This window comes from Alosa sapidissima, chromosome 11, assembly GCF_018492685.1.
Source record: "Alosa sapidissima isolate fAloSap1 chromosome 11, fAloSap1.pri, whole genome shotgun sequence".
Lineage (NCBI taxonomy): Eukaryota > Metazoa > Chordata > Actinopteri > Clupeiformes > Clupeidae > Alosa > Alosa sapidissima.
In genome coordinates, this window is record NC_055967.1 from 29,263,725 (window position 1) to 29,284,458 (window position 20,734).

Consider the following 20,734-nt stretch of genomic DNA (forward strand, 5'->3'; position numbering starts at 1 on the left):
CACACAGAAACACACACAGAGACACAGACACAGACACACACACACACACACACACACACACACACGCGCACACACACACACACACACATACACGTACACGTACACACACACATGTTTTACATTTCAATTGGCACATCACCTGTGGTGGTGAGGTCAGCCCCCCCCCCACACACACACACCCACACCCGTGTAAAGTGAGTACTGAAAAAGTACTCATTGATTTATTTAGCTATGGTTTTTATTTAGGTTTTATTTTAGCTATGGTTTCATTTAGGTGTTATGGTTTCCTATGTTTTAGCAAAGTTCCTTTTCAGCTGCTCTGCAGTAAGCAGGCATTCTCATAAGGACGAACAGCAACACCGAGACAAGGCTGTGATCACGCCTCGAATGCGAGTGTGAAGGTTCTGTTTTTAGGCACATAGACATTTTACACTCAGAGAAAGTCTTCAGGTCCACGTCTCGTGAGCTGTAGCCTAGGCTACTATGTATGCATCCACTGCACTCCCTACGCATTCACTACACTCAGATATTTAAGAGGAAGTTGGTATTTCTTTTAAATGGCTCACACAAATGTTTGTCTTCCTTAGTATTGCTCTAACCACACACTACGTGTTTGTGTGTGTGTGTGTGTGTGTGTGTGTGTGTGTGTGTGTGTGTGTGTGTGTGTGTGTGTGTGTGTGTGTGCGCGCGCACGCATGATGGGCTGTTTGCATTTGTGGGATTGCCAAGTCACGCATTAACTACCAGTAGCCTGTTGCGTAATGGTGCCCTCCGCCTACTGCCACTGTCTCTCTGGGAGCCACAGGCATGGGCACAGAAGGCATGGGCACAGAATGGGCACAGAAGGTCTGGCCTGCAAGGCGATGGCCTCCCTGACCTGGAAGAGATACAATCAAACACTGCTGTCATCTGTCCTGCCCTCGCCTGTTTTCATTATATCTATAACTAATCTTCATGTTCTGCAAGTCTGTTTGTGTGTGTGTGTGTGTGTGTGTGTGTGTGTGTGTGTGTGTGCGCGTGTGTGCGTGTGCGTATATGTCTTCCTGTTCTGTGGTTGATGAGTTTAAGCATGTCAGATGACTCTATGTGCTCATTTTTATTGCCTCCCTATAAGCTTTTTGCATGCTTTAGCACTGGCCTTCATCACAATACTGTATCTACTTACCACAGACTCCATGTGTACTGAGCCTATAATGTTTGTTCAAATTGAATTGACATGAATTCATGGGGTTATTTTGTTTGAGAGGAATAGTTCTGTTTGTCTTAACTATTGTTTTCCTCATCCTTTTCATTTAGTTGGAGTGTTAGAGAGTGGAGGCCTTTGTGCCTACATAGTGGATGTTGTGTCTCCCCATGTCAGCAGCAGTTACGCAAGCTTGGGCTCACATCAGACCTCGAACTCAGATTCTTCAGACATCCACAAAAAAAAAAAAACTATGCCCTGCAGAAACCAGACACGGACACAAAAAGATCAGTTGTCTGGGCCATGCTTTTCAAAGCATGAATACATCAGGAAGGCCAAATGGGAAAATAGTTTCCCTTTTTTCCAATCCATGCAACCAAAATTCAAGCTGTACCAGCGCGGATGGGAAAACCGAGATGCAGTGATCACATTTAACATGGAATGCAAAACAACATAATGAAGAGAGCAGTGTATCTGATTGGAAAATGAGATGATGTGGATATTATTATGCCATTAGCATTGCTGGCTGTTTATGCATTGTCAACCATGGCAACCCATGCTTGTGCAATGAGATGTGCAAATCCACATTGTTGTCCCTCTAAGGCATGATGATCAGACATGGGATTTGCCAATAGGCAGTTGCTCTGGATTGCCTCATGTTTTTAGGGATTTTACAACCTTTCATTTCTCTCTTTCTGTCTGTCTGTGTGTGTGTGTGTGTGTGTGTGTGTGTGTGTGAGAGAGAGAGAGAGAGAGAGAGAGAGAGAGAGAGAGAAGACTATACAGCAGTAGGCAACACAGGAACCCAAGCCGCAATTTCACTAATCAGTTTTGGGTCTAGCCAGCTGCAGACTCTCTAATGTATCATTTTCTATCAGGTGACACAGATTGAATGAACTCTCTGTCTTTGGTATTTTTTGACAGGCACAGCTGGTCCGTCTTGGCACTGGCACTGGGTGGGATTCTCCACAGCGCCCCCTGGAGTTTAACCAGCTGAGTGGAAGACTCTTCTCCCCCCTTCCTTCTCCTCTTCGCCGATCCCTTGTCACTCACACCGGAGACCAGCAGCATGGAGGGGGTGGTGGAGGGCAACCTCATCGACTTTGACCTCCCCTCCAGTGCCCAGAGCCCCGCGCCCCTCTCCTCCTTCGCCGCCAGCGGTGGCACCACTCTCCTCCTCCAGCCGGACGTGTTCGCCACGCAGAGCCTCCTGCCCTCCCCCATCCTGCCCTCTCCGCTCGCACCCTCTGTGGCCCTTGCCGGCGACCTCACCGGCGAGGGCGGCGACGCCGACAGCGATGCCACCGAGTCTGCCGACAGCGAGAACGACGCCACCGAGTCGCCCTCGCGCCTGTCGCAGGCGTCGCGCCGCTCCTCGTGCTCGTCCACCCACAGCGGGGAGGACGAGGAGCACACAGAGAAGAGGCAGTTCGTCAAGGCCTACGTGGAGAAGGTGTTCAACGGCAGGTGAGACGTTACGTTCTATAAATGCTGCCTGATTCCCGTCCTCAGTAACGAGAGAGGTGTTCACTATGTTGTTGTTCTGACGGGACTAAAAGATAATCTCGTTGAGCTAGCAATGCCCTGCTGTAGTCAGGTACTGTGGAAGCAGTGCCAAGGCCACGTTGCTCAAAATGCCAGCATTGCATAAGGGTCATTCCACGTCAGTTCAACCAGGGCCCACGCACTTAGGTCTCAAAAAATTCTGAAAAAATTACCAGGTGTACCTATGTTACCTAGGAGACACACTGCAAAATTACTCTTATGTAAGATCAATACTTTCCAAGATACAGCCAGTTTTACAGGGGGAGGGGGGTGTCGATTTAGTTCGGCCTCTTTTTTTGTCAAAGTTCACAAGCCCACAGCGCAAGAACTAAACCATGTAGGAGGCTCAAATTTTGCATGCTGGTACATAAATAGGAATAGTATGTAGCAAAATCGTCACGTTTGGTCTGGATAATCCTGCATGGTCATAGCTGTCCCTCAAAGTTGATACAAATTTTATTGGAGTTTTTGGCTGGGCTCTGTTTAAGCCTTCAGAAGACATATTTGTACTCAACATAGGCTCTTGATTTATTTTCCTTATTGAGATAAGTAGAAACACTCTCACAAAAAGCAATGAACAGAAAACAAATCCCTTCAGGGTCTGAACAGCAGACCTCACAAGTCTGAAAAATAATTTTGGTTATCATTTTCAGAGCACCCAAACACCTTGTGGGAATATACAAAGCTTTTTTAAATATGTTTTTCTTTATACTCCATGATCCCTTCTTTTTGAAAACACCAATTTGACTTGTCTTATGCAAATCTTTCTTTTTTATTTTCCACCCTGAACATGGGCCCCATTGACATTAATATGTTTTATATAGTCACCACACTGCCACCTGTGGTTGTATAGAGTAACCTGTGGTAGCTCTATACAAAACATATTAATGTCAATGGTGCATTTTGCCCATATTCAGGGTGGAAAGTGAAAAAGAAAGATTTGCATAAGACAAGTCAAATTGGTGTTTTTAAAAAGAAAAGATCATGGAGAGTAAAGAAAAAAATATTTAAAAAATCTTTGTATATTCCCACAAGGTGTTTGGGTGCTCTGAAAATGAGAACCAAAATTATTTTTTAGACTTGTAAAGTCTTCTGTTCAGACCCTGAAGGAATTTATTTTCTGTTCATTGTTTTTTGTGAGAGTGTTTCTACTTATCTCAGTAAGGAAAATAAATCAAGAGCCTATGTTGAGTACAAATATGTCTTCTGAAGGCTTAAACAGAGCCCAGCCAAAAACTCCAATAAAATTTGTATCAACTTTGAGGGACAGCTATGACCATGCAGGATTATCCAGACCAAACGTGACGATTTTGCTACATACTATTCCTATTTATGTACCAGCATGCAAAATTTGAGCCTCCTACATGGTTTAGTTCTTGCGCTGTGGGCTTGTGAACTTTGACAAAAAAAAGAGGCCGAACAAAATCGACACCCCCCTCCCCCTGTAAAATTGGCTGTATCTTGGAAAGTATTGATCTTACATAAGAGTAATTTTACAGTGTGTCTCCTGGGTAACATAGGTACACCTGGTAATTTTTTCAGATTTTTTTGAGACCTAAGTGCGTGGGCCCTGGTTGAATTGACGTGGAATGACCCATAAAGTATTCGAGAGGTCAGCCATTGTGATTATGAGTTGGTTTTGTTCACTCGGAATCAAAAAGTTATCTCTCTCTCTTTATCTCTCTCTCTTTCTCTTTTGTTAATGCGCTCTCTCTCTCTTTTTGTCCAGGGAGGACTTTGACCATGAGGAGAAGGCTCGCTTTGGGGAGCTATGCAGTGGAGAGACTGGCAACAAAGGCAGGGAGTGGTTTGCCCGATATGTCAGTGCACAGGTATGTGAAGAGGATGGTTTTCACACTTGATCCCATTGTTGGCTCAGGATTTTCTGTGCATATGTGAACACTCCAAACAAACGCAGACTCCTCTTAAACAAATTGATGATGAATTCTGGGAAATGTTGTCTTTGCAGCGGTGCAACTCCAAGTGTGTGAGTGAGCAGACCTTCTACAGACTGGTGCAATCCTTTGCTGTGGTGCTGTATGAGTAAGTCATTTTGCCTTACATCACATCAGAGGCTTACGCTATTATGCAATGTGTGTGCTTGCGTGCTTGCGTGCGTGCGTGTGTGTGTGTGTATGTGTGCGTGTGTGTGTGTGTTTGCCGTGGCCTCAGACCGTGTGCTGAAAGCAGATTAGAAGCCTGATCATGCTCCGTACCACATTCCTGGAAGTTGCTCTTCAGCTTGACTTCCTCCAAGTTTTCTGAGGCCTTCTGCATTTGCTTTCTCAGTTGGTGCAATGTGTGTGTTCTGTCTCCGTGTTCTACCATCTGACATATTCTCTCTCTGCCAGAAGTCAAATAAATCTTTGGGGACAATAATTGGGTGATAAAAATGGTCTAAACGGGGGTGATTACACAGTTGATTTATTTAAAGCATTGACATGGAAGCATTCCTCAAAGTCAAAGTTCACACAAAATGCCACTTCCAAGGGTAGGTCTTAAAGTTGACTTGCTCTCAATACTAACATTTCAGCTAGTTGCTCCTACATGTGCATATTCATATCCACAAAGGGCCAAAAGTGAAGTCAGGTCTGGCACAGAGGGAGGAGTCTCATGCTGGTCCGGCTGTGGTCTTCTCAGGCACACTGACCGGTGGTGCTGAGTCGCTGACGCATTTTGTTGATTTACAGGTGCCACCAGATGGATGATTACGGTCCTGCGAAGAACCTGATGACCATGTGCTTCACATACTACCACATGGGTGAGAAGAGAAACAGATGTTGTGTGTTTGATCAAAGCTGCTCGTATGTGGGAAGGGAGCGGTGTACTCCTGTGAGTCACCTCAGAAAGGGATCAGACGTTCATGGCCCGTCAGCATACCGGAGGCACCGTGGGGCCTGTCTGTTTGAGAGGCCTATCTGTGTGACAGATGTGTGTGTGTGTGTGTGTGTGTGTGTGTTTGTTTCCATGCCCAGCAAGCTCAGTTGTTGAAAATGTCAGCCACGTTTAATCTCACCCCTCATGAGGGCTGTTTGTTTTTCATGGATGGTCTTTGCAGAGAACAAGCTGGTTTGAAGCAAGAATGTGCCTATTTGTGCCTAAGTTACAACACCATATTCATTTTCCAAATAACAGCAGTTGCTTCCAGAAATTAGAAGTTGAGCAGGAAAGGAAAGCAGATGTTCTTTGTGCATCCTGTCGGTGTAGGAGGCAGATATTTAATTACAGACCTAAAATTAGGTTCTTGGGTAAAAATAGTCACTGCTTTTTCATGTACCTTTGTATTCATTATATGTCTTTATCACCCGGAGAGAAGAAATACTCTTTTCTGATTGGCTGGTGGGGTGGCTATTAATTCTGAATAACAGGACACCGTTCCATATCAATGCTTATGAATGGTAACTATAACAACCATAGTAGGACTACGGTTGCAGGCTTCGCAACAATGGAATCAACTGTAAACAAGCTAACTGTCCATGCTATCGCTGCTATAGGGCCAACGAAAGTTGTACAAAAAGCTGAACTAGTGAGCTTCTTTTTAAACGAAACCGCGTGTTTCCTTTGCTTTACAGTGGCAACCGGGTGATAAGCGGGATAACGGCCTTCGAGGTGTGTCCAGTTATACGGAATTAATGGACTCGGGCGGAGTTTTTTGCCACTCGCCCTCGTCCATTAACCCTTAAAGGTGTACCGTCACACCGGTGTGACGGGAATGTTGAGAAATGAACGTTCTAAAGAATATCTGGGTTCATTGAATTCAACATAGAATTTTAGAACCTTCAATTGTTGCGGAACTTAGAACGTTCAAAAACCTACACCTTTAAGGGTTAATTCCGTATAACACAGGACACCTCAGCGGCCGTTATCCCATACCTACCATGTGCCATGGGCCTTGTAGACGTGTGAGACTCATTTCTGGCTTTGTTTTGTGTAGGTAAGTCGCAGCTGTCGCCCACAGAGCTTCTGGAACGTCCAAGCGCGGGGATTGACTCGTACCTGCGGAGTGCCAACACCTGGCTCTCAGGCAAGAAGGACATGGCCGAGAAACTGCTGAAGACCACCTCAGCCAGGCCTGACGTCAAGGGCTTCTTCGGAGGCCTGGAGAGCAAGCTGAGAGGACCATCTGCGCGCAAGAATGAGTAAGCACTCTCTCTCTCTCTCTCTCTTTCTCTCTCTCTTTCATTGTCTCTCTCTCTCTCTCTCTCTCTCTCTCTCTCTCTCTCTCTCTCTCTCTCTCTCTTTCTCTCTCTCTTTCATTGTCTCTCTCTCATTCTCTCTTCCTCCCTCACTCTTTTTCTCTCACTCTCTCTCTCTCTCTCCTCTCGCTTTCTCTCTCTCATTTTCTCTCTCTTTCTCATTCTTGCTCTCTCTCTCTCTCTCTCTCTCTCCCACATACAGTACACACACACATATACTCATCTCTCATCCTTTTCCTGTTTGTCTTTCTATCACTCTTGCACTCATTTTCTCTCCTTTTTTTTCTCACTCAAACACACACATTCCCTTTTCTTCTCTCCCTCCCTCAACACTGTTTACTTGCCACCTTTCCCTCACCTCTGCCTTGCACCTTACCTCTCTTTTCACACCTTTATTCATTTGCTTTTTTCTCTTTCTCACTCCCACTGTCTCCACTTCAAAGTCTGCAATATCACGTGTCTGCCTCCGCCTCCCACACACACACACACACACACACACACACCCCTATGAAGAAACACACCTATGTTAGTCCATTCAGGATGCTTAAAGGGGTGGTTCAGGGTTTGGGTAAGACTGTTTTTAGTAGCAGGCTAACACATACTGATGACTTTGCACTAGCCTAGCACCTGCGAACTCTGCAACTAAAAAGGACTGGATGAAACGTGTTGAAAACGGTCTCCACTGATAAATATCACACTTGCTGGAAATGAGGTCCTACAGTATGTCCAAAATTCCTGAACCACCCCTTTAAGGCAGAAGAAAGCTCAGGTGGAAATGCTCCTACAGATAGCCCCGTATGTCTATGGCCTGAGCATGCTCAGTTTGTGCCCAAGCACGTAATGCTTTTCTCTCTCTCTACCGACAGAGAACCTGTGAGCTCAGAAGAGGGGAAGCCCAAAACTCCAGGTATGCCATCTGCCTCCTCCAGCCTGCTCCACCAAGGAGAACCTTTAGCATGACGGGCCCTACTTTAAATGACGAGGAGCAAGTTCTGAAATTAGATTCAGTTAGACTGAATAATTTGTACTTTGCCCATCATTTAAATTAGGGCATCACATTGGGTGTTAGTCTGTATCATTCTGTTTGCTGCTATGAATGTGTATTTATTGGTCTGTGGTGTCAGGGTGGCTGTATTACGTTGTTTAATGTCTTTTTTAGGGCTGTCAATCGATTCGTCAATCGATCATATTTTTAATATTTAAATTCAAATGAATAATTGAATAATCAGCATTAGTGACATTAAAGTTCAAAAACTCTATTATTATTTTCACTTTTCAAATAATGGCCATAATAATCTATGACATAACCTAATATGCTGAGGAAATAAATTCAAAAGTGCTTCGGGAAGTTTTTTTGTTCACATACAAGGCATTTCAGGCCACAGATATAACCTAGGGGACACAATGAAAATAAATTAACACTCCCCTCAATGTCAACACTTGCAGACATTGCAAAGGACTTTATTTTCAACACTTTATTTTTATCAACACCATCAGGCCGTTTTTTAAAAGTAAATGTTCCAATCAATGATCTAGGCAGCACGTTTTCTTCTCTCTCCTTCATTTTACAGTCTAATTTTTACTGACTAGGACGGCTCGGGGTCAAAGGTCATACGGAATCGATTAATCTGCACTAATTTTTTTAATCAGTTATTTTTTCTCAAATTAATTAATCGAAATGAATCAGTTATTTTTAAAGTATATTTTTTTGGCCTTTTTATGCCTTTAATGATAGTGAAAGTGGAGAGTGACAGGAAGCGAATGGGAGAGAGAGCAGGGGTGGGATCCGGAAAGGACCACGGGGCGGGAATCGAACCCGGGTCGCCGGCGTACAGTGCAGGTGCCCCAGCCAGTTGCGCCACAGCTGGGGCCAATGAATCAGTTATTTTGACAGCCCTAGTCTTTTTATTTCTGCTGATATAGCATATATGCTAATGTTACTTATATTTGCTGATGCCAGGATAAAATGCATAGACACAAAAGTCACTCTGTCACTCTGCACACTGGTCTCTCTGCATCTCTCTGGTGATACAAAAGAGCCTGTGTCTTTTCTCAACAACAAAATGGAATCCAAAATGTCCTCTGCTCTCCTTGACTCTCTGCTGGTTCTAATGCCCTCTGCTCACCCTGCCACCTCCCCCGCTACCACGTCTTTCCCACCTCCCCTCCTCGCTACCTCACCTCCTGCTCCTACTCTTCCTCCTCCTCCTCCTCTTGGACATGCAGTGTTCTGACATGTGCTTCGTGTTCTCACCTGTCCTTGTTCTCACCTGTCTTGGCCTCCACAGAGCCACCTGAGGAGAAGAAGGCAGAGAAAGTGTACCTGTACACCCACCTCAAACAGCAGCCCATCTGGTGAGGAAACCCTTTTCTGAAACCCCCCATAAACCCTTAACGTTAGCTGGTTCATTTGTATGATTATCTACTGTCATGTGATAACTGTGTATCAGTGTTGAATTTCCCCTTGGGGACCAATAAAGTATATATCTATCCATCCATCCATCCATCCATCCATCCATCCATCACCAACTGCAGCACCTGAGTTAGCAGTCTAGCTCTGCTTAGAAATGAACTAAGTGTTGTGTTCCCCTGACAGGTGGACTGACTGGTGGGCTCTAGCTGTAAATAACTTGGGCTGTGTTTGGGGTTTTGTATGTTTTATGTTTATGTGTTATGTCTGCCCTTCAAGGTTTTTTTTAGTGTGTCAAGATTAGTGTTGTGTCCTTATTTGAGGACTGGGCTTCTTCAGGTTTGGGAGCATTGGAATAGCACATATTGGTTGAGACCATAGACTGTATAGTCTATGGTTGATATATTAAACACATATTGTCCTACTATGGATATAGTATGTACAGTATGTTTAAAGTATGTCTACAACATGCAGTTTTCCATTTTTATGTAGACAACACTGTTATTTATTGTTGTGCTGCTACCATAAGGAAGGCATTTGAGCATTTGCAAACTGCTTTTCACAGAGTGCAAGCACAGCTTTATCAATTAAAGCTTGTACTTAATGCCGAGAAGACCAAAGTAATGGTCTTTTCAAACTCAAGGAAGAATGAGTTAGACCTGAATATTCTTACCAATCAGGGTAAAACAATTGAGATAGTTTTATCTTATAAATACTTAGGCTTTTTAATTGATGACCACCTTTCTTTTAAGCTTCATATACAGAACTTAGTGAAAAAGTTGAAATTGAAGCTAGGTTTTTTCTTTAGGAACAAATCTTGTTTTACTTTTTCTGCCAGAAAAAGGCTAGTCGATGCCACATTTCTTCCTATTATTGATTATGGTGATCTGTTGTACATGAATGCCCCATCAAAGTGTCTTCAGATGTTGGATGCTGTGTATCATGGAGCTTTAAGTTTTATTTCAAATTGCAGACCCCTCACTCATCATTGTACACTTTACTCCACAGTGAATTTGCCCTCTCTGTCAAATCGCTGACTTACTTACCTCTATATCTTTATATGTAAGGGCATTATAGGCAGGCTTCCATGTTACATATCTGAATTTCTTTCTTTTACACAGAGTACTTATGCCTTAAGGTCTCAGAACACTATTTTATTGAATGTACCTCAAGCCCGGACAGAGTTGTTCAAGAAGGCTTGTCATGTTTGCTGCACTTTCTGCTTGGAATGAACTACAGAAAACACTCAAACTACAGTGTCTAATTTCCTTAAATGATTTTAAAGGTGTTGTTAAAGCCATAGAACATGAGTCCATCCAGTGCAAATGTTTTAATTGATGGCACTTTTATTTAATCTGGAATGCACTTGAGTTGTCTTTTCCTCTTTTGTGTTTGTTTTGTGATTGTGATGTGTAACTATTTGTTCTGCTATCTTGGCCAGGTCTCTCTTGAAAAAGATTTAATATCTCAATGAGACTAACCAGGTTAAATAAAGGTTATAATAATAATAATAAGTATAGTTTAAATATGGTAGTTAAAATAAAAATGTCAAAAACAGAGATCATACACTGATGTTACACTGATTTAGTCACATTTTTAAGCGATATACCCCCTATTTTCCCACTTAAGACAGCGAAACCACAAAAAATGAGTTCAGGCCCTGAATTATTTTATCCAGCTGGCAAAGGTAGCTCCCCATCTGCCGAGTTGATAACACTGTGGTGCACAGAATGTTCAGTCCCGTTGCTCGTGACAACAAGTTTCCAGGATATGACGTGGGTTGTATACTAACACTTTCTCTCAAATCCACACTGTGATTCTTCTATCCAATGATGACGTGCTTGTATCCTGATGAAAGACTAGAGCAGCAGTTTTGATGAGTGAAAGAGAATAGGAGTCCTGATGATATCCCTGCTGCTCTTGGAACGGAAATGGTCATTCAAGAAATAAAATAAAAATAAATAATGTCAAAAAAGTTCTTGCCATAAAAATCCAAATCCAGGCACTCAAGTGGATTAAAATGGTAACAGCCTTAATTTTATAGTGCTACAAGCATTTTGAAGGAACCAACACCGACGCATATCGACTTGTGCCTTCTTCACATCCTACACTACATTATGCACCCTCATTTTGTTGTTCCCTGTGAAAGGCATACGCTAAAGAAGCACTTAGCGGATACACATCTTCCTGTTGGCGTTTTAAAATGCATGTAGCATTTTTTACATTGTGAGTTTATGTCAAGAACGTTTTTTGACTTGATTGTTTTTCATTTGATTGTTTTCATTTGTTTCTTAAATCAGCAGTCTGACTTGTGTGTCTTTTTCCCCCCACCCCTGTGAAAGGCATACGCTGCGGTTCTGGAATGCAGCATTCTTTGACGCGGTCCATTGCGAGAGGAGGAAGATGTCCCCCACCACCAGGTGAGAACCGGAGCCAGAGTTTGAGAGTAGAACCAGAGTGCCAACCTAATCCTCAGAGAACACATATACTGATGAAAGGATTCAAACATGCATGCAAGCAGCCTTCAATCTGGTTTGGACAGTAGATAACTTAAATTAACATTTATCACATTGTTAAGAATGGAAATGTGTATGCATAAGTGTCTTCTTTGTGTGTGTGTGTGTGTGTGTGTGTGTGTGCATTCTATACATGTGCTGGTTCAGTCAGTGAGAGGTGTGTGTGTGTGTGTGTGTGTGTGTGTGTGTGTGTGTGTGTGTGTGTGTGTGTGTGTGTGTGTGTGTGAGCGAAAGGTTACAAGTGTATGTGTGAGTGCTAATGTTGTTTTAGCTCTCCTGTGAACCCTGAGGCTTCTCCTGCTCCTGTTCCTGCCACTCACACCCAGTAGTGCTTGTGTGTTTGAGGGTGTGAAGTCACACACACACACACACACACACACACACACACACAAAAGCACACTTATATGTACACATGTGTGACTGTTTGTGTATGCCTGTGTGTGTGTGTGTGTGTGGGGGGGGGGGGGGGGTGCGCGTGTTTGATTGCGTGTTTGATTGCGTGTGTGTGTGTGTGTTTAACCCTCTGTCTTCTTCTGCCTCACTGCCTCACAGAATCACAGCTGAGGAGGAGAAAGATGAGAGGTCTGTCCTTCACTCTGTTCATTGAACATCTAGAGAGAGAGAGAGAGAGAGAGAGAAATGGAGCCAGGTGATAGATAGAGAAACATTACTCTGTAAAGAGACTATTATGCATAGAGATAGAGATATAGCACTGTGGGGAGAGAAGGTCACTCATCCCATGAGAGCCTTAGTCTGATAGTTACGGAAGCAGCCGTGTAATCCCTGTAAGAGCAACCCAAGGCCAGTCTTCAATGTCAGGTCATACTGACCAAAGTTAGTGTCAAGTGGTATTATCTTATCTGTTTGGTGTGAGCAAAGGCGTCAGCTATGTGTTCATTCATTATGGCATCTGGTTATCTGTGATGGTGATTGTTTTTGATAAAACGGGAAAAGGGTGCACCTGTTTGCAAGATTTTGCACATCAGTGTCTTTTTGGACTTTTTTTTAATTATTATTATCATGATGTTGCCTCTTGATATTCAAATTTCTGTTTATTATTTTTGGGCCAGTTAGTCTTTGCTTTGTTTTTGTACATTTATTATCTTGTTGTTTTTGCCAAAATCACACCACCTATGAATGATCTTACGTACAAGGAAAAAGATCATTTGTATACCCTTTGGTTCTTTTTGATATTGTGGCGTATGGGTATGACGACAGCTATACACAGATCAGCAGGAGTTTGACAAACAACCCAGTAATGAAGACAAATGAATGTCCCTCCACGCCTCCCCTGCCACAGTAAGTGAGTTAGCAACAGTGAGAAAGCTCTGAGATGTGTCGACACATAAAGGTCAGGGTTCGGTGCGGTCTCTCTCCATGGGTGTTTTGCATGTTGCATGGTTACATGCTGGGTCCTTTACCTGGGGGATGCTGCCTCTTGTTTAAGCCCTCTGTGGGGGACATTACAGGTTGGGTATTCACCTCAGAAAGAGTCCTTAAGCTCCTTAAGTATTTGTAGGATACTGTGTACTATTACTATTTATAATCCTATTATTATTATTATGCAATTAATAACTATTTATTTATAATCTTATTGTTATTATGCTATTGATAGCTATTTACACAGTGATCAATTGTTTTTTTTGTACCAATAAGGTTTGTCATTACCATGACAATCATCACTAATTTATTTGTAGTATCCTTACTGTGTAATTTGATTATTTATTATTTTATCATTATTACAACATTAGTTACTGTGTACTTAGTGCTTAATTAAGTGTCATTACTAATAAGGTTTGTCATTACCATGACCGTCATCTCTATCTTCGTAACATCATTTTAAGGAGAAGGAAGTACATAACTTCCCACTCATTCATCTTGAGCTAATATGAATAAACGATCCAGACTATGCAGGTGTGTGCATAAGGGTACATTCAGACTTGGCTTCTTATTTTGACAAGACAAGTTGTGCAGACCCCCTTTTCAGTTTTTAGAAGTCTTTTTGTGATAATAAGTATCTGCTTGTGATTGGTCAGCTGCCAAAAAGCAGCGTGGCGTAGGGTGTTTTTCTGCTCGAAGCGGAACATTTCTCAACTTTAAAAACAGCTCCGAGCTGCAGAAAAAGACGCCCGGCGGTCGCGTTTTAAAAGAAGCTGAGGACTTTTTTTTAAAACACGGTAAAACGGACGCCGGCACCTGTGAAAAATATGCCTAGTCTGCAGGGTCTGTACCCTAAGACAGTTGCCAAGCCATCATTAAACCAGAGGTGGCTTTGTAAGGAAATCACATTTGCTGGGGGTTTTCTTCTGTTTGTTAAAAAATCCAGTTTATCATAGCAGTGAATGAGCTACTATAATAAGTAGTGCCCACTGATGTAGTTTATTTTTCTTCAATGAAATGGACACCTGTGAAAGTTTATTCTCTAGGAATTTGTATTTTCCAGTTAGCAAGACTAACGTATCTGATCCTGAAAATGATATGAAATTGTTTTCATCCCTCCTGATACACTTACCAGATATGTTTGTTTTCATGGACATAAAGTATGTCTTGATGTCTTGCTGCTAATATACAATTATTCTACATTGAGCTACAACTTGCTGTTTTGCATACACACTTATTGTTGGCTGAATGATGTGTATGTCTGTTTCTTTGGTGATTCTGTATGGGTTTTTTTGTTTGTTTTCTTAAAGTTCTTATGACTATTTTGCACACTTATCCATAGGTCCTCACATATTCACATATATTGTAGCTGACCATTTGCATCCTTTCAATACATACAAATTCACACATTACTATGCAAACACATCAGCCCACCCATATTTCTTTTTTCAGTGTGTGTGTATGTCATGCACACAACAGCATGGAAATGTAATGTGTATTTGTTTTAGTGATCATGTGGACTGTGCCTCCTCTTGTTAAACAAAAGCCTTTTGTTTTCTTCCCCACATTGAACTTCCATCTGTGTTACATCTAGTGCATGTCACATTTTATTTATTTAAGTTAGTGAAGTCATTAACAAGTTTAGTTAGTACACAAACAGGAAATACACAACAAAAACAAATGAATTCTGTTGAACTTGATTGGACAGGAGAGGTGTAGACCTTAGAGTGACCTCTCACAGGAAGTGACCTCTCCTTGGCTTTGTTTGGTGGTCAACATAGAGACAAAATACCCTCCCTGACATGTTCCCATCTTTGGGTGTCATGCCGACAATTGGCCCTGAGAGTGACCGTGGTCATTTTTTTTACCCACAGGGAGAAATGGTGTCACATGACCCAGGAGGAGAGAGACGACACATCAAGGTTCAATGAGAATATCACCTTTGGACAACTAGGGTGAGTGTGTGTGTGGTGTGTATGCGTGTGTACCCTTCTGAGATTTCAGTCAATTGTGCAAGCATCAGTTTGAGACAATTGGAGTGAGAACATCACACACACACACACACACACACACACACACACACACACACACACACACACACACACACACACACAGAGAGAGAGGTTGTATGTTTCTGTATGTGTGTGTGTGTGTCTGTGTCTGTCTCAAACCTGATGTGTGTGTGTGTGTGTGTGTGTGTGTTTGTCTTTAGAACCTTTAGCCACAACATGTTGGCCTTTGGCTTGAGCAAGAAGCTCTGCAATGACTTCCTGAAGAAGCAGGCCGTCATAGGCAACCTGAATGAAGGTAAAACACGCTATCCCACACACCAATTCCATGGCTCTAACCCAGCTGTGTTTAACATGAATACCTTTAGTGTATCTTCAGTCAGGAATGCAGGCCCACATGATGTAAATCAGCTGGCCTGCTCCATTAAATTCTCCTCGCTTGTTTTGCTCTAAGGGTTGTTTGTGTAAAGTGGAATCTGAGTTGTGTTTTCCTGTGCTGACAGAGCAATACAAGCTACTGAGCGACCACATAGAGCAGATGGCTCAGGAGTGAGACAGAGAGGACGGCCGAGAGAGAGAGAGAGCAGCGCTCTTCAACGAAGGCTTGGACTCCAACACAAATGCATACACCCAATTAATGTATATCAACACACACACACACACACATGCATATAAATTCACACAGATATACACACACATACATCAGTATGCACATGCATACACATACACACAAGAAAACACACACACACACACACACACACACACATAAATATACACAGATATACACATGCATACATTAATACACACATGCATACACATATACATACATACACACACACATACTTATACACACACTGTACACAAACATGCAACATTCTCAAAACACCTTTAGCTGTACTCTCCGCTCTGACAACTTATACACTACACCTACAATACACTCTACGTAAATGAAGTCCCCCCTCAACTGCTCCCCCCAACTGCTGGTCAGGTTGTCCTTCCTTTTTAGAATACTGCCCCCCTGAAGTGTGTTCCTATTTTTTGGTTGTCACGTCAAATATGAAGTGATTTGAAAATAAGGATTGCTGACGTATTTGTTCTGAACTCGCAACATATCTTCAGAGTTTGCATTCTCTGGTAATCGAGTCTTCCTTATTTGTGTTAGAACACCCTCTTGAATTAAGTCAATTATTGTGACTTTTTTTCCACAGAAGTGCAGTCATTTATTGTTTGTGGCCTTATTTAGGATCTGAAGAGAATTCTCCATTTTGTAAAAGTGCCTTTGAATATGTTTAATCAGATTTTCCTTACTATCATTTTCTTATTGTAGATTCAATTGTTGCATGTTAAGAGAAGAATATCAGAAATTTATTCACAGCTCTCGCTCACAATCTTGATGAGGATAGTGGTCGATTTTGATAAATTTGAAGTCTACTTGTTATATATTGTAGCTCGTCCACTTTACTTTAAGACTGCTGCGTTTTCACTTTTTTTTTGTCACCAAGGCATGCTTTAGTCTATAGGGCATGAAGAAGTGCTGAAGTTATCCGTCCAAGTGTATTTAGCTCTGTGCATGTTGGTAACATGTAGAGGTGACCGTTTGACCACTAGAGGGCAGTCGCGGCACTTAACAAATCTTGACAAGAAAAAGTGCAAAGCTGATGACTATTTTGAACGTAATATTTCAGTCCTCTCCCTACGTGGTCCCGGGGCTTAGTTGTGTATCAACAGAAAGGGCATATTTTACATTCTGTAAATTAATGGAAGAAAACACTTTGATATGTTACAAATTATATTAACGCTGACAAGCTTCTTTTTTTTCTATGCTAAAGCTAAATGAAAAGGGATCAAATGATCAACAGTGTATCCAGCGCTGCTTGTACAATGTGTTCCATGTGTTGCAAGGATATCTCTGAGTAGGTGTCATCTAATGATGTGCAGCTGTGTTGCTCAGTGATTGCATGTGTAGTGTGAGATTGTGCCCTGTACTCCCAACCTGCTGTAAACCGTACTAAATACTATTATATGTGTTTTTATTGTGCAATGTAGTTGAAACTAAAGTATTAGGACTAGAAGGCTTTGCTCCCCACTCTAGCCTTTGGTTCCTTCATTTGTCGTGATCAAAGCCAACTAATACTAAAATCCCCACCAGCCTACTGGTGTGAACGTCTACTTGTGTGAACCACTAGTGTGAACATCCACTTGTGAACTACTGAAGTCTTTTCAGAGCTAGAATACTTAGCATCTCTGACATGGTGGTATCTTTTGTCTCTCTGTGTCTCTGTGTGGCAGTGAAACAGCTAGACGGACCGTTGTATTTTCCATTCATTTAGGACTCATTAGAGAGGACATGACCCTGTGTCTGTGGGCAGACAATCTTTCCCACTTACTCACTGCAGTTCCGCTGAACCAGAGGAGCAGCTGGGGTCTCTGATCTGAGTAGAATGTGTGAAGAGCCATGCCGCGTGTCGTCATTGTAATGCATGCATAGCAAAAACAATAGCCGCCATTCAGTCAATTCTTACCTCTATGTGCGACTTGTGTTCCTGTGATCCAGTAGATTTTGTGACTTCACAGCCTTCAGTCTCTTTTTGTGGTGTGATTTACAAAACAATGGGAAGTGGTTGGAGGAAGTTAGATTTAGACCTACACACACTCACTCTCACTCTCTCTCTCACACACACACACACACACACACACACATACACACACTACGCTTTCACATGGTCAGATCTTTTATAACCCGTGCGGGTGGTGTGGGCTCCAGAGCAGCGCTCGTCTGAGAGCATAAACATCGTCTGGCCTTTCAGATTAAATCGCATTCTCCCCTCCTCTGCTCCTTTCCTCTGCCTCTCCTGCTCAGACACCCACAGCATGTGGATGGGCTCAGGCTGGGCCTGTCCAGTTGCTTTGGCCAGTCCAGCCACCGGGGATCAGTGTTTTAAGGGTGTGAGAGGATTCCATATTTAGATGTGGAGAAGAAGGAAGAAAATTCTTGTAGAGATGGTCATCAGTGTACCTACCCCATAGACTGGACTGATGATGCTTTTAGGTGACTCAACTGACGATGGTTCAGGGTCCAGTTCGGTTCAGGTCATGGGGGTTTTAATTCTGTTAGTAGTTCTTATTTTGTTAGTTGGGGAACCTGTGTCCCTGCACAACTTGCGTATTTGTCAGGGTTCAAAGGCACTGCAGTGTACCTGGACATTGGTGACACAACCAGGGGCAGGACAGGTGTCCTATCAGCATACTACCACACAGTGACATAGAGCCGTCCAGTGTTTTTGAAGACGAGTTGGCCTTTTGGTTTCTGTGAGATGTTTGTGTTTTTGTTCACTGTCCTTGTCTGTGGTGATGACTGCAATACTGTGAAGTCTGCATGGATATGTCCAAAACAATGTGTTGGAAAATGTAATTAATAAATATTTATTTTTCATGTGATTCCAGACTGATTCTTGGGTTTTATTTAAATATACTGTATACTGACTTTTTGAACGTACCTTTTCTCTCGGAGTTGGTTCTTGCTAAACCGACAGGCAGCTCTAAGGCTGTATACGTGTCGCGGAGGGTTTGAAAGTTTATATTTTGAAACCAAACAATGTGTTTGAGTGCAGATGTGAGGCGTAATCAAGTGTCTGTGTGTGGCATGTGTGACACAGAGCTCTGTGTGTGTGTGTGTGTGTGTGTGTGTGTGCGCGCTCACGTGCGTTTGTTCGTGCATCTGTGTGTATGGGGGTGTGAGTGTGTTTATGGTCGTGTGCATGCATGGGAGTGAGTATGTATGAGAGAGTGAGTGTGTATGTATGTCTGTGTGTTTGTAAATGCATTCATGTGTGTGTAGGTGGGTGTGTGCATGCATGGGTGTGAGTGTGTGTGTGGTTGTGTGCATGGGGGTATGTGTGTGTTTGTGGGTGCATTTATGACTATGTGTGTGTGTGTAGGTGGGTGTATGCATGCATGGGTGTGTGTGTGGGTGTGTGCATGCATGGGTGTGTGTATGGGAATATGTGTGTTTGTGTGTGTGTGAGTGTGTGCATGGGGATATGTGTGTTTGTGTCTGTGCATGTGTGTGTAGGTATATGCATGGGTGTGTGTGTGTGTGCGTGTGTAGGTGTGTTTATGCGCTGCAGCGGTGCCGAGCATGTCTGCCTTGTCAGTGGCAGGCAGCACAAAGCGGGTGTGTTCCCTGGGCCGCCAGTCCCTCTCTGCCAAATGGCTGCCATTCCGGCTCCGGCGTGTAAATAAACATCGGTCACGCTGGCCGCACTCTGATTGGTCGCTGCGTAATGAGCTGTGAAAGCCTGGGCAGCGCTGTCACACAAGCAGAGCACCACTCAAACACACACAGGCACACACACATACATTCTCACTGACTTTAATTAGTCCCAGATTGAACAGCAGGCCAAGGCCTTTTTATCTGACAGCAGCCATCACTGGCCCCCTCAGACACCCCCCCCCCCCCCCCCCCCCCCCCCACACACACACACACACACACACACACACTGCCCTCACACAGCTTTTCCAGAGTATTTTTGCATGAGCAACTTTATTTAATAAGATCATATGCAATCCTCATAATGTTCTCAAAAATCTAACACTCACATTTTCTCACAGTTATGCACAGTTAAGTTCTATGACGTGTATACAGGAATCTATCCACTCAGAGTGTAAGCTATACAAATGCACGTTTATTTTTCTTTCCCATTTTTCCAAACACCATTGATCCCAAACAGCGTCGTTAGGATTACTTGTAGACAAGTTCTGCTGTCCTCACACACACTCCCTCTTTGGCAAAGCATAGGCACACATCTCTCTCTCTTTTCCTAATGCACACATTTTAATGTTACATTTATTACGAGGTCTCCTTCTAAGATAGTCTTCCATCATTGAAGTTTTTCTGTCATTGCCTCTTTCGTTCTTTCTTACAAACAGGCACATACACTACCTCTTAGTTTTCAAGCATACACTCACACACATGTAAAGTATATACACACACACAGTCATTTCATCTATAACAAATACACACAACTCTCATCTCATGCTCCTGTGCACTTCTGTCCTCTTCTTCCCTCTCTCTCTCTGTCTTTCTCTCTCTCTCTCTTTCTCTCACATACACACACACACACACACACACACACACCTTGTACTCTCCTCTGCCGTGGGTCTCTTTGTTTGTCGATATTAACTGATATTTTGATTGAGCTCATTTGTAATGTATATTTTGATTTCAAGAGGGTTACAACAGCAAATGTATTTATTTTTAAAACTGTTCTGTTTCACCAGAGACAGCTGTTTCAGTACATTTCTGGGTAAGCATGTGTGTCCATGTGTTTGTGTGACTGTGTGAGTGTCTGTCTCTGTGTTTCTCTGTATGAAAGGTCTGTGCATTCAGCTTTGAGTGTGTGCGTGTGTGAGTCTGTATTATGACTGTTTGTGTGTGTGTGTGTGTCTTAGTGTGTGTGTGCGTGTGTGTGTCTCCATTACTGTATCACTGTGTG

The 20,734-nt window shown here is 42.9% G+C and overlaps 1 protein-coding gene and 1 long non-coding RNA gene across 3 annotated transcripts in view; one reads left to right on the top strand and one right to left on the bottom strand.

Moving 5' to 3' along the window:
* LOC121723361 overlaps nucleotides 1–2,599 on the bottom strand; it is a 30,992-nt gene extending 28,393 nt beyond the window's left edge. Inside the window, exon 1 of the long non-coding RNA XR_006034938.1 lies at nucleotides 2,589–2,599. This is a non-coding gene — a long non-coding RNA (uncharacterized LOC121723361). The remainder of the gene's footprint in view (nucleotides 1–2,588) is intronic.
* Nucleotides 1–15,960, top strand: part of kiaa0513 (KIAA0513 ortholog) — a 20,639-nt gene extending 4,679 nt beyond the window's left edge. The window contains exons 2-13 of one of the 2 annotated variants that reach the window (XM_042108949.1): nucleotides 2,108–2,650; nucleotides 4,458–4,560; nucleotides 4,698–4,771; nucleotides 5,419–5,489; nucleotides 6,663–6,867; nucleotides 7,791–7,831; nucleotides 9,213–9,279; nucleotides 11,677–11,754; nucleotides 12,403–12,432; nucleotides 15,105–15,185; nucleotides 15,443–15,537; nucleotides 15,743–15,960. In XM_042108949.1, coding sequence (XP_041964883.1) covers nucleotides 2,253–2,650; nucleotides 4,458–4,560; nucleotides 4,698–4,771; nucleotides 5,419–5,489; nucleotides 6,663–6,867; nucleotides 7,791–7,831; nucleotides 9,213–9,279; nucleotides 11,677–11,754; nucleotides 12,403–12,432; nucleotides 15,105–15,185; nucleotides 15,443–15,537; nucleotides 15,743–15,792 — 1,293 coding nt within the window. In that variant the 5' untranslated portion in view covers nucleotides 2,108–2,252 and the 3' untranslated portion in view covers nucleotides 15,793–15,960. The remainder of the gene's footprint in view (nucleotides 1–2,107; nucleotides 2,651–4,457; nucleotides 4,561–4,697; nucleotides 4,772–5,418; nucleotides 5,490–6,662; nucleotides 6,868–7,790; nucleotides 7,832–9,212; nucleotides 9,280–11,676; nucleotides 11,755–12,402; nucleotides 12,433–15,104; nucleotides 15,186–15,442; nucleotides 15,538–15,742) is intronic. The other variant, XM_042108950.1, reaches the window with a different exon arrangement.
* Nucleotides 15,961–20,734: the final 4,774 nt, after the last annotated feature.